Source organism: Camelus dromedarius, chromosome 5 (genome assembly GCF_036321535.1).
Source record: "Camelus dromedarius isolate mCamDro1 chromosome 5, mCamDro1.pat, whole genome shotgun sequence".
Classification (NCBI taxonomy): domain Eukaryota; kingdom Metazoa; phylum Chordata; class Mammalia; order Artiodactyla; family Camelidae; genus Camelus; species Camelus dromedarius.
The window spans coordinates 1,943,361-1,958,045 of NC_087440.1; the positions used below are offsets into that span (position 1 = coordinate 1,943,361).

At 35.3% G+C, this 14,685-nt stretch overlaps 1 protein-coding gene across 11 annotated transcripts in view; it reads right to left on the minus strand.

Moving 5' to 3' along the window:
* Positions 1 to 14,685, minus strand: part of DENND4A (DENN domain containing 4A) — a 118,954-nt gene that overhangs the window by 31,378 nt on the left and 72,891 nt on the right. For all 11 annotated transcript variants that reach the window (XR_010380809.1, XM_064485477.1, XM_031452875.2 and 8 more), the window contains 4 exons: positions 13,489 to 13,707; positions 12,137 to 12,282; positions 2,771 to 2,904; positions 331 to 466 (listed from right to left, as the gene is read on the minus strand). Coding sequence is in view for 10 of the 11 variants with exons in the window: in XM_064485477.1 (XP_064341547.1) it covers positions 331 to 466; positions 2,771 to 2,904; positions 12,137 to 12,282; positions 13,489 to 13,707 (635 nt within the window). In the remaining variant the exon portion in view is untranslated. The remainder of the gene's footprint in view (positions 1 to 330; positions 467 to 2,770; positions 2,905 to 12,136; positions 12,283 to 13,488; positions 13,708 to 14,685) is intronic.

Here is a 14,685-nt window from a genome sequence, read left to right on the forward strand (position 1 = left end):
AAAAGTTCACACTTAAGCATCCTTATTTAAACTGAACCCAGAAAAAGTACAATTCACATGCTTTTATAGTGTTTCCGTAACAAAGTATGTCCATAATTAATATATATTCAAGCCTCTGCTTGGATTTATATTATATAATATGTAAAATAGAGTTCTAGGACAAGGGAATGAGTTAATTTTCTGAGATTACTCTAAGTTATCTTCAGAACGTTCCAGGGAGCATGATCTAACAGTGACAAAGGGAGGAGTCAAGTACATTAAGGGAGAATGAGTGACGTATTTATTTTTGTTCTAGGACTTGCTTACAAGAATACAGAATCATCAAAGCACCTGTTTGGTTCTTCTGAACATGGGAGAAGGGCTGCTAGGGCTACTTGATTTTGAAGGCAATTTGCTCTTTCGTGTTTGTAGAAATCCTTCAGGTCTCTCAAATAAATTGTTCCTAAGAACTGGAAATCCATTATAGCTGTTTTTGAAAAGAAAAAAAAACAAAACCAAACTCAAGCACACACAGATGATCATACTGACTACAGTCTAAAAAAATTACGACCAACAACATCTTAACTTATTTTAACTTCTTAACTTGCTGTACCAATCTTTCTCCATCAGACTATGGCATATACCCAACCAACATGCACGCTGATACTGCTTTTCTTATTATAATAATTAAAAAGGTAACAGCCAAATATGGATTCAAATATATATTTTGGAGGAAAAAAAGTAAAGCACATTAAAGTTTTGTTGAACTTGGCTTCAAACTCCAAAGTAACTCATGCAAACTTTGTACGTTAGTATTCGGTAAATACACAGCAAACATCAGGCAATAGGACAGCTGACAAAAGGCCTACCAAATCAATACCTTTCAAACACGACTTTGGATTAAAGTATTACTGCAGAACTTTCCTCTTAAAAAGATGCAAACAGCGTAAGTCAACCAGGACAAGCTCTCACATTATCATGAATGGATTTATCAGGTTAGTTAATGAGATTCAGGGCTTCATTTATGAGAAAGAAAACTGAGGGAGAAAAGATGAGACTGGGGTGACTCTGGGAAGGGGTGGGCCTAATTTGGGTACTAGAGCAGGGTGTTTTGGGCATTTAAAAGGTAACAGAAGCTGGGAAAAACACATGCTGAAAAGAACAGAAGCAGCCTCTGAGCAGTACACTTCCTCTATAATATTCTTCAAAGGCGTATAAATAGTTTTAATTAAGAAGAAAACTATAATAAAAGATGGACCAAACCTATTCTACATGATTATAGGCAAATTTAGATGATTTAGAAAATATTGGTAATGACTGAATAAAATAGGAACAAAATAGCAAAGAAGCTCAGGAAAACTATGTCCCTTAAACAAACTCACTGTATATACATGGTGTGGTAATATGACCATTCTGTGTATCTTTTGGAAACTGACTGCCTATTATTTTACAGACAGTGTAAGTATTATGACTCATCTCTTATTAAGGGCACTCACTATGCTCAATATAGAGTCTTTGAAACATGAGACTTTTTAACCTAACTAATTTTCTTACTAATGGACTACATCTAAAGGTAAATTTTAAATTAAAATGTTAAAATCAAACCACAAAAAGAAAAACAAAACTGTATTAGTGAAATATAAGTCATCTTAGAAGTAAAATGTACAAAAGAGATCAAAGAAATGAGATCTTGTTTAGAAAGAAAGAGAGAAATATATTAAATATCTTTGAGAAAAGGCAGACTTTTAAAAATTGATATGAGCAACATCACTAACAGATAAAAAGGGCAGGAATCAAGTGGCTTATGAATTAATCAAAATTCACAAACATCTGTTACATGACCTTTTCATCTGTAAAAGGAAGAATTTAATTCAAGTTATAAATTAGGATGTCCTGGAAAATCCTTTTCAATGAAAATAAACTGTAACTTAATGAGTAACAGATGTGAAATGGCTTTAGAATCTTTAAATAATTAATGGAGAATTTTAAAAACCATTTAAAATCTAGAAAGAAAATGCCGTTTTAATGGTATACTAGAACTGACCTCTAGTTATAACAAATGTCATACATAATATATATCTGTATATATATATGTGTGTGTGTATATAGTATCTATCTAACCAGATAGATATATAATAAATCTCTCTCTATCATAACCCTATCACTATTCTCAGAGCTTTTCTCTCTTTCCCACTAGACTTGAAAGCAGGAACAATGTATCACTCAAGTCTATCTACCAAGCACTTGGCACCATGTCTAACCACATCTCCTAAATTAACAATGACCAATTTCAATAGTTTTAAATTTCCTTGACTTTAAAACTCATGGAAAAATTAATTGCCTAAAGAATTGTATCATCCAAAGCAAGGCTACAAATATCAACTCTAAATTAGATTTAAACCTTTTGTAAACCAAGGTTACATTAATTAGCAAGTGTTGTGGGAGGGGCTGAAACTGAAAAAACCAACCTTGGTGAGAAACAAAAATTCTGTAATAAAAAGTACTGCATTTTGGTGGGGTGGGGCTCCCAACTGAATTTAATCAACGTTTATGAGAATATGTACTACTGAAGATACAGAGAGCTTCCCAAGCTTATATGATGCAAAATTATATATTTTTTCTTTTTATACCTCAAAACTTAATAATGGATGTGGGATAAGCTTGCTTACCACCTAAAAATTAGGGATCTGTAAAGTATGGACTTTTGAAAATACCACAGTCCTTAGAAAGCTACGTCACAGATGATGGATTGCTTCTCTCTCTCAATCTCAAACATTCTGCCCTTGAATACCTGTACTGTAAAGGGGGTTCTTCACCACTGGGTAGATGGGGGATCTCAGGTGGTGTTACAAAAACAGTATGTTCACTTTTGAAGGATTCATCCAGTTCTATAAGTCGCATTTCACCACTCTTGTCCATATCCACCTGAAGGAGTTTAAAACACGTACGTTAAAAAAATTCATTGGTTAGCCAAGTGTTTGCCTACACAGGAATGGTTAAATAAACCATTTACTTACACAACTGGATAATAAGAAGCTATTTAAAAAAAAAATAGAGAATGAGGAAGTTGTCTATTATCACTTATAGAAAGCTCTCCAAGATAACTAAGAGAAAATAACAAGAGTATTGTATATCGTATACTGTATTTTGAGCAAGAAAGAGGGAAAAATAAAAATATATATTCATTTTTTGCTTGTATTCACATAAAGAAATACTGAAGAATACTAAAAAAAAAGTAATTATATATGGCTAAGAGGAGATGAAGGGAGTGGACAAGGATGAGACAGGACTCAGATTTCCCAATATATAATAACATTTTTATATTATTTTGCATTTTGAATAATGAAAATTTATTCATGAAAGTTTTTTTTGAAGTACATACACACACATATGCACATGTGTGTTGAGAATACTGGGTTCTGTCTTTGATTTATACTAAATATAACAAATTTCCCTAAGTTCTTCCAATATATGTAAGAAACACATCTGAGTGAAGTTCTAGTCACATCGATATTGACAGCACTTTAGTAGGACTATTTCCCCTAGAGTAAGGTAACATTCATAAAAAATAAAAACTTCATAGAGTCTAAATCTCCCAAAAAGAACTCATAAAGAGCACAAGATTGACATTAATTAAAAAAAAACAAAAAACCAGATGTCATATGCATGACTAAACCCACAGAACTTTATCATGATAGACAGAATTAATAATATATACTAGTCAGGGAAAAATGGGAGAACAAGAATTATTAGTAAGTTAAATCTTCAGATAAGGATTTAGGGCAGAGTATACCAAAAAAGGATAGGAAGAGCTTTAAAATTTTTCTTACTTTTAAAAAGAGTTCATACTTTCAGAGTCTTCTTACATAAATTGTTGGTTACAATTTCACAGCAGTATGTGCTGCGATAACCAGTGTTAAAGAATGTTTCCCTGGCGGACCCATACAGTGAACTGGACAACAATTAAGGCATGTTTCAGAATTATAATTAATAACAAGAGAAAATGTTTGCAAAATAATGATAAATGAAAAAATCAGACACTAAATCATATATATGCACATATGCGCAAGGTATGATTCTAATTTTTTTAATGTGTGTCTACATCTGTTACACAGATATATTTCTGTGTGCACATACTCTCTCTCCCTCACACACACACACACACACACACACACAAAATTATCACAATGTTACCTCTGGGTAGTGACATTATTAGCAATTAATTTTCCTCTTTATATTGTTATTTGTTTTCCAATTAAAAATAATGAATATGTATTACTTCTATTTGCTTTTTAAAAATTACAAAAGTGATAAATGCTCAGAATAAAAATTTAAACAAGGGAGACTATATTGCTTTTAAAATACACTTCCTTCAATTCTGTTGAAGGATGCTTAAAAATTAATCAGTATAAAAGAAGGTGCCTTTCCTTTTAGCCTGTCAAGAGACTTTTATATGGTGAGACTAGCAATGATACGATAAATATAGTAAACTGGATAATCACAAGCCCTGCTGGCACACAAAAATTGGTACAGTCTTTTTTAGAAAACAAGGGTGTTTAAACACGTCCACCTTATTCTTACTCTAAGAAAATAATCTAACATGAAAAACTATTGGTATGAAAGATGTTTTTGCAAGATTGTAACAGCAATAAATTGGAAGTTGTTTACATGTCAAAAAAAATATAGGTAAATGAATAAAGTACGATAAATAGACGAAATACACGATCATTAAGAATGAAAAGAGTAAAGATTATGCAGAATTCTGCTTGAACAAGACAAAATAAACACAACAATTTACCCTCAATCCCTCCTGAAATCTCACCGAAATGAGAGTACGGAGATTAAAAACAACAGCAAAGACAAAACGAACTGGAGAGGGGACAACAGCAGAGCTGAGTTCAAAACATTTTAGAAGCTACAAAGTAGACTGCCGCGACCAGTGAAAGCTGAAAGCTGTGTATCTGGCACTGAAGGTGGGGGCGCTGGGGAGAGAGGAGAAAAGCCAAAAAGCCAGCCATTTTGCTCTAAAGAGTGCCGGAAAAGTCAAGAATGAAAAGCATGTTGCCCCTGAAAGACGGGAGTGCAAGTGGGGTTGAATCGGGAGAATTAATTAAAAGCCTGCATTTAAGAATTCCCAGATCCCACACCCAACCCTGTAGTTAGGTTACTACCTCTCCCCAACACAGCAGACTAGCTCGGCTGTTTCTGAGTGAACCAGAGGGACCTTAGACTTGAGAACACCAGGCAGAGCTGGGAAGGATGAAGGATATTAATAAAAACAGGTGAAGTGAGTAAAAGCCTACACGTTACAAGAAGTGGAAAATCTCAGTTACCTCCCCCACTCAGCTCTAAGAATACCTGCAGTCAGGCTTACTGCACTCCAGGCTAAAGACTGGAGATACCTCTTGGGGAAACTATGCAGCCTAAAGAATTACAGACACTGATCAAACAGGGACTCTAACGAAATACCTGAGTAATGATCATCAACCTCATATCTAAGGAAACTCCAAACCTGACCTTCCCAGAAATAGCTCCAATGAGTTCTTTGTGCCTCACACTTGACGACGAACACCAACTGAAGATTGCACAAAGAAAAACAATAACTTGAAAAAGAATAAAATAAACAAAAATTATAAGGTACTTAGAAGAAGCAGAGACAATGCAAGGGGGAAAAGAAACCCTTCAAAAAAAACTAAAATGAATAAGCCTACATCCATGAAACAAGAAGATGCTATACAAGTGGAGCATTCAGAGAATGAAAAGGAGCTTATGGAAATTACAAATATGATAGAAGAATTAAAAAGTATACTATAATGGTTGAAAGATAAGAAGAAATCTCCCAAAAAGTGGAGATGAAAGACAGAGACAGAAAATGGGATGGGAGAAAAAAAAGAAAGAAAATTAAGAGTATTAGGCCTGGAGGGCCAATATAAAAATAACATGTAATTCAAAAAAAAAAAAAAAAAAAAAGAGAGAGAGAGAGAGAAAGAGACAATGGAGGAAAGAAAATGAAAAGAAAGAAAATAATGCAAGAAAATCCCCCAGAATTTGAAGGAAATAAGTCCATAGATTACAAGGGCTGACACATGTCCAACTCTGAAGAAAAGAAGGCTGACACCAGGCATGTCCTTGTGCCATTTCACAACATCAGGGATCTTAAACACTTTCGGACAGAAAAAGAGATCAGGCACAGAGGATCAGAAACTAAGATAGTATTAAACTAGATCTTATTCTCAACAGTAACATCTGAAGCTAGAGGACAATGCAGTAAGGACTTCAGATTTTACATGAGACCAAATTAGCAATCAAGTATTAGGGGAGAATGATGAAACTTGCAGACAGGCAGAGCATCAAAAAATGTATCTCCCATGGGCTCTTTCTCACTAAACTACTGAAAGGTGCACTTCACCATACCAGGGAAATTAGCCAAGAGAGAAGTTACTAAAGGCAGAAAGCAGGGGATCCAACTCCAGAGAGATCAATGAAACTCCCAAGATGATGGTGAAGGAAAACCCCAGGATGACAGACCAGAAAGCAGGCAGTTCAGACTGGAACACAAAGGTGGAAAGCTCCAGCAAGAATTTAAAAAAATCAAATGGACAGATTACCTGATATGTTTGAAAAACTGGGAGATTTTAGATTTTTCACCTTTGTAGAAGAGATTGGAGATGAATTAATAGCAGACACAAAACAAGAAATACAGCATGCTGTACACACCAAAACTAACACAATGTTGTAGATCAACTATGCTTCAATTAAAATAAAAAAAAGAAATACAGCAATAGTTAACTTCAGGGAAAATAAAGTCCATTCATAAAAGGAAATTTAATTAAATATATATATGGCCTGTGATTACACCCAGAGTGATAATATTAACACTGAACAACCATTTGACCAACTACATAGGCAGAATTATGGTGATGGTGGTAGATACAATATTAATAGATAATATATAAAACAATATGCAGCAATAAAAACACACTATTTGGAAATCTTAAGGTAAATGACTGATGAAACAGCTGAAAGAGAAGGTGGTTGCCTTTGGGGAATAGAAATGAGGGGTGAGAAGAAATGGGACCTAAGCCTTGTAAAATCATTCAACTTCCTAAACTATGTTATATTTTATTGTGGTTGAAAAAAAGAAACTTTACTTGTTCTCTAGATTTGGCAACAATATTAAAAATGCCTATAAGATCTGGTTATGTAAAAAATTAGGAAGTATATTACAATTATGTAAAAAAAAACATTGAAAGTAAATGTAAAATGGATATTAGGGCCCTGGGCTTATGGAGTCTTCCCTCCTTTTTATTTTCCACACTTCCTGTTACTTTAGTCACTTAATAAAACTATTAAAAATTAAACATTCAGGAGGAGGGTGTAGCTCAGTAGTAGAGTATGTGCTTAGCATGCACGAGGTCGTGGGTTCAATCCCTCGTACCTCCATTAAAATAAATAAGTAACCTAATTACGCCCCCCCCCGAAAAGTAAAATTAAAAAAAAAATTAAACTTTCAATAAAAACAGAGCACATCTAAGCCATTATTAACAAATCTAAAAATGTTTTTTTTTAAAACAGCATCAGGAGTATGTCAGTAAAAACTCAAAATCTTTGGTGTCCTTAGTAGGACACTGTGTCCATGGGCAACCCAAGAACAAATGAGAATCTCTACATGTAAACATTTTTATGCAGATGAAATGGGGTTAACGTAATTATAAGGGCAACAATGATAATGAAGCAGAAAGTCTGATGAGAACAAAAAGGTTAAAACAAATACCCAAGGTCATTGGAAAGGAGGCTGGAAACTACTCCTGTCTCCATGATGGAACTTTATAAGAGAACTGCTTGTCTGTGAGTACCAGGTGCTTTTAAAGTTTTATTTATTTATATAACAGCTTCTCCTTCTCCAGATCAGTACCTTTGTTCACACAGAAAACAAACAAACAAACAAACAAACAAACAAACAAACCTGTGGATGTGGAAAACTGCTCTAATTCTCAGTATTGTAAAGTCCATTAAAATATTAAAATTTTGCACTGCAAATTCAGTACCTTGGTAAAAGATATTTCCCTTAGCTTGTACACCAATAAAATCTCACTTCAACATTATAAATACAGTCATGTAATAAATCCTACATTTATCAGTTGGGCATTTCTGTCTTTTAGAAAGCACAGTGACATCTGTCTCTATTGGGGGAAAAAAAAGAAACGCAACACCCACGGCAGGATAAAAATAAACCAGTTTTCATATTCTCTTCATTTTTTTTTCACAAGGCATTAATGTGCTCAGAAAACACTGCAGAGGGATGCTTGGGAGACCAAGAAAAATCTTACCAGAGTATTTGTTACACAAAACTGCTTTCAGTTAGGCTGTATCCTATAGGAACAGATTGTTGGGATTTAAAATATAATCATATGAAGAACAAGAACACATGGTTCTTAAATTAGTCATAAATGAAACTCAAATAATTCTCATACATTGTTTTTCTTATTCCTACTCAGCATTACCCAATCTAGCGTCTTAAAGTCGGTCAAATGCTTTCGACTTGGATAGGCTAAGATCAAAAGAGGAATATGTCTAATTTCTGCTCAATCTTAGTTATGGATTGGCTTAAGCACTTAATGCATACCTAATATTATTTATTTCCCATAGCTAAACTGCCAGAGGTAAGAGGATCTTGTCACTTAAAAAATTAAGCTAAAAGTTGCTCAACTAAGGAATAATCTCACACAAATGACTATTTTTAAAGTATTACTGATATTCAAAAGCCATTTACAGATTAAAAGCAAGCAGTGACTTGCTGTGCTGAATGCATATAAATTATTAAAAAATGAAAAGCGGTAACAGCACTGTATAATTACATGCTATTTCCGAGAGTTCTGCCTAATAATAGTAGGAATACAATTAACCTCTATTCTAACTAGATATGAGAGGTATTAAGACATATTTTAGATTTTGTGATATTTTGTTATTTTCTGTAGTAATAGAGTTCCTTGAATTATAATAAAGCAAACACATGTAACTATGTTTTAGTAAGTTAATTTTCAGTTCTAATTTTCTTAGTAATCATTAAAATCTTTAAGTGTAAAATTAATCTATTACACATAAGTGGTATTTTGTTGGCTCTAGACTTTGAATAGGTAAATGGCATTTTAGGAAAACAGTCTGCCTAGCAACAATAATTACACATTTAAAAGGATTGTTTCTTTTTTGAGACTTCTCGAAATTTATATTCTTTAAGCAGTTATTCCAATCATGCTCTGCACTGACTCTTACCAAGTAAGAAACAGGTGACCTATTTTCAGAGTCGTAGACAACATAATATAGTAATTATCAGTAATAAAATATTCTCCTTAGAACTTTATACCCTAGGTACTAGCAAAATTTTAAGTTTTATATGTCTTACAGTATTAATGAGTATTTTTAAAACTGTGATACTATAATATGAGTTCTTAGTGGAAACACAAACTTGTGAACAAGATATGAAATGAGCAAAAAGTAAAAGGGAGCAATACAAGACTTCTCTCTTCTGTACTGTTAATTGGATTCCTACAGCTAATTCGGTGTTCCCACATGGATTCATATACATTTATTGGTTCAAGCATGCTATGAGCAAAATCCTGGTTACTAATTTGGTCCCTTATGATTCAGTTAACTTGGCACAGGGAACAACTGTTACACAAATGTGTGCCTCTGTTCACCAGGAAAGATGACCAGTGGAAGCCCAGCACCACAGAGGAGAAACAGTCAAAGTGTATGCTGGCCTCAAACATCATTTTTATTTACAAAAACCAACACAGTTATTCCTGTAAAAAAGGACTTAGGGAAATTATTCTTTTTTTTTTTTTTTTTTTAAGAAAAGCAGATTTTTTTTTTTGAGTCACAAAAAAAGCTTGTTTTGTATAACCATGTCTACTCTGTGGGTGGTAGGGAAACTATTCTTTAAAGTACACTCTTCTATTCATTGCATTTGCACAACTTCTCTATTTAAAGCAGAACTTTCTATTTATTTATTCTTTCTACTAATATTTAACTTCGTGAGCATTAAATAAGGCAAACTTAAAAACTTGATTAAAATACTGAAAATGCAGTTCTTAGTATAATGCTGCAGTGAAGACAGAACTATCAAGGAGCTATAACACTATTTCTCAGAGTAAACAGGATTTCAAAGCCCTATACAGGCAGAGCCCAACTTACAAAGACGCAGGGGTTCTAGAAGTCTGCTTATAAACAGGTTATTCAAGATACAGAAAATGATTTCCCCCCCAAAACAATATCCTTTCCTGGGTGATGGAAATGTTCTATGTTTTGGAGTCATGATTACATGAAAGCCTGTATTTGCCAAAACAAAACTATACACTTCAAAGATATATTTTTTATTTTTACATTTTAGTTCAATAAATTTTGACTTAAAATAATGTCCTAAGAGGGGAGGGTATAGCTCAGTGGTAGAGCACATGCTTAGCATCCACAAGGTCCTGGGTTCAATCTCCAGTACCATCATTAATAAATAAATAGATAAATAAATAAATAACCTAATTCCCTCCCTCCCTTCCCCCCAAAATGTCCTAAAATGTGGTTAGAATATCAATCCACCAAAAAGAGATTTAATACATTTTTCTAGCACAACACTGTGGTCCTGTACCATTTAATCTACAGCTGATCACCATATATCTCAGTGTTTCTATGGGAAAAAGAATTATGAGTTCTAAGCAAATAATGGCATAAATTCATCTTTTCCCTATTCCAAAGCATTTCCAGGACTAGGGTGGTTATTTCTGGGCATCTTAGGGTATTAATTCTCTATCAGCACCGGAAACAGGATTTCTCTACATCAAGCAGCTCTCAAGTGTTCTAATTTAAAGGGAAGTGTAAATCCCTACACAGGACTCTGAACTTGCTCCTGTCTTCACATGTGTAAGTCATTCAGAAGTTGGACATTTCTAAGCCATGAAATGATAAAACCAAAGGAACTATTAATCTATAAAGTGGAATAAAAACCAGCAAAATATAAAAATTGTCATAATGCTTTCTACTTTTTTAGTTCATACAATACTACCCTGGAAAGCTGTGACATATGCAGTTATAATGATCTCTCTGTGTAATATTTTTTAAACACAGATAAGAAAACAACACAGAAAGACTAAACGACTGACTAAAGTCACAAGCAGAAAAGCTGAGATCAAAGTTCTCCTGATTGCCACCGCAGTGTTTTTCCTACTACATCTTGCACGTGAAAATCATGCCTCATTTTTACAAGACACATTTGGCACTTCATTTATTTGATCAATACCTCCCATGTGTAACAATCTCCCATCCCCAACACCACTCCTCCTCCATGCATATGACTTCTTCACTCTAACGTGGCTTCAACAGTTCCTTCCAGACCAACCTCCTGCCCCCACCATGCTGGCATCTCCCTCATCCAGATCAACTCTTTGCTGGCCCTACCCAGCAGGGACACTCTCCTCACCTTGCTCAGACTCTGATGCTCCATGCATGGATACTCCCTGCATCCTGTTTAGGTTCTGACTCCTAGAAACAGACTGTCCACCCAGCATGGGCACTCTATCTGGCTCGTCCTCTGAGTCCCCATGCTAGGCCGCCTCCTGCATGGATGGACTCCTCACCTGGCTGGGACCCCCACACCCCCCTAGGCTGCTCCTCCTTCCTCATCCCATTCAGGTTTTGACACACACCCCTCTCGCGGCCGCTGCTCCCCCACCTCCTCTCTATCCAGCATGCATACCCACCTTGCTCTACCCCACCTAATGATACCAGGACTGAAGGGGAGTGAAGGTTTCACACGTGAATTTTAAACAGTAGAATTAACTCACTTAATTATGCTACAAACTCACTCCCAAAGTGAAGAAATATTCAGGTGAAAAACTTCTATTGTAAGTGGGCAGGCAGGGTTACAGACCTGGTTGTTAAACTAAAACTCATGATTTAGTGAACCTTGCAAGGTACTCTTAAGAGGTTGTGCTCTATAAATCTAGTAGGCCACCAAAACTTTCATAATAAAGCATCAATGATGAAATGGAATTAATTTTAATTTTGTCAAAAGCTGGTAAAAGCTATAAATAGAGACCATAATTCACAACATTTATTAACAGTCACACAAAATAAGCTAGGGCACTGTAGAAATACTATTACTTACTTTATCTACACAATCATCAAAAAACGCCAGGCTTGCATCTTTATCACTGACAAAAGAACATTCCTCAATGAAGCGAATAAACATCTGTGTTTTGGTCATCATGTTATAGAATTTCTGATGTGACCGGTCCCGGCTTCTTAAGAAAGCTGTTCAACATAAATTTGTAATGTCAGTAACGTCAGAATATGTAATACCACCAACAACTGTCTCTGTCGTCCCCTCAATACCTTGAAGATGACACATACACTAGTAAATTTGAAAGCATTTTAAAAACTGCTGTTTTGTCCCCAAATGTGCTGCATGCTATGCGAAACTGGTGTGCTCTCCTCCATGGATATGTACATATATGGGGCTTTTTCAAAGCAACAGTTACATCCCCTCGAGTACTCATTTATGTCTGTGTCTTACTGACACAGAGCAGAAGTGTACTTCCTGATTTCACTCCCTGGCTCACCGGGCTCACTTACACCGCACTTGGGCCTTCTCTTGGGCCCATGAACTCAAACTCTTTCCAGCCTCAGAGACTGCAAAACCGTTCTCTATGCCTAAAATGCTCTTCTGCTCACACTCCGCCTGGCTACTCCTGCTCATCCTTTAGATCATGGCCCTTCTTTAGATCAAGGACCTTCTGTGAACTCAAGGTGGGAACCGAAGTGTTCAGTCATAGTATTTTCAAATTGCTTATCTTCCTGACTACGTATAAGCTCCATGGGAGAGAGAATTGCATTTCTTCTTTCTTATCTTCCTTTCCTTCCTTCTCCCCTGCTCTCTCTTTTCTTTCTTTCCTTTCCTTTTTTTTGTAACTATGTATCTTTTACATACCTTATAGCATTTGGAGGTACTCAATACATACTTATTAAATGAATTTCTCTTTCAAACATTAAATACTACAAAAGAAGGTAAATATATATTGTGAAACAAACTGTACTCCAGGGCTTCCCGACCTTTTTTCACTCATGACACAGACTGAAGTAAAACAAATGTGGCTGCTCAAGCCTGGAGGTGCCCAACCCAGGGGCTCCCCTGTGTGCCCAACATCGCCTGGCTGCCCTGGAAGCTAAGAGCATCAATATCTGAACACACCTGTGATACAACAGAGTGTGGTGTACATGGTTAGGAAGCTCTGTACTTTTCAAATAGTCTCTTCTGCATGTTTTGCTAACGGGATTGTATCTAATGAGCCTGAGAAAAAACTAATCCTACGGAAATGGGTTATCAACTGATTGACAGTCACATACTCCTGAAAGAGATATGTATTTTGGTAAATATAAGCTACTAATCCAGAAACAGACTGAATCATTACAAGGTTAAACTCAACAATACGTAAGCCGTAATACTATGCAATCACTGACCTTGCAGGGCAAAAAGAGAGGCTGCATCTGTGGCTGTCTCAGAGGGGGCTTGCGTTATTGGTCTCAAGTATGACCTATAACCTTTTAAAATAGAGGCCATGAAACACAAAAATGCTTCTTGGATTTCCAGATCTATCATGTGCAACCTCTTTCCAGAATTAAAATCATAGTCATTCATTGCTAAGTCCATTAGCCCATCATCTCTTGGTCTCTGCTGCACTGTGAAGAAATACAGCGTTAGTGTTTTCTCCAGCACTGTCAAAACTAATGTTCCTTACGGTATCAATTATAAACCTGCTGCATTTGTAAGTCAAGTCATTATGCTGTATAGCTTAAACTTCTACAGTCCTGTATATCAATTATATCTCAAAATAAAACTGAAAGAAAAATAATAAATCTGTTGTGTTTTCAAAAGGACTCAAGCTACTTCAACTCTTTGTTTATATAATTTCATAATATATATCCTAAGCAGAACTTGAATTTGTTCTGAGGATCAGGATGGCAGTAATGCTCAGTGTTACTTTCCTGGTTTTCATGGTTACAGTATATCGTAATAATGCAGGAGAACATACTTGTTGGAAGGAAATACTTCCCATTCGGAGGTGATGGGGCATCTGTTCTCAAAAGCTCAGAGAAACAAAGTTTGTGACTGTTTCAAAATTTAAAAACTTCTCAAAATATGAGGAACAATAAATCATCTCAGAGAGGTTTTTTTGGAATTCTTATTGTGTTAAAAAAGTGAAAGTACAAGGCACTGGAACAGAAGGCGCAGCTTTTAATCCTAGCTTTATCCTTATGCTTTATCTCTGACAACCTTCCTCCCTCAACCTTATCATCCTCAGGGTTGTAAAGATAAAATAATGTATGTGAAAGAGCTCTGAAGCTGTAAAATGATATATGACCCTTAACTATCAGAATTGCTTAAGTCTGTAGTTTTCGGCTTTAAGATTCTGCCCTTCAGTAGAGCCAGAAGGGCTATTTCACTGATTTTAATAATATTTAAACATTGCTACAAAAACTGCTGCTATCCAAAAGAAATGCATGCACTTTTAGGTAGCTTAAATAAAATTCTGTACATAAGTCACTTGTTCCATAAGATAAAATTCTGTTCTATTTGATGTCATTTTTTTCATATCCTAATATACTTATGAACCACTTCTGAATTATTTCCTTGCTGTAAGGTTCACTTTGTAAGCA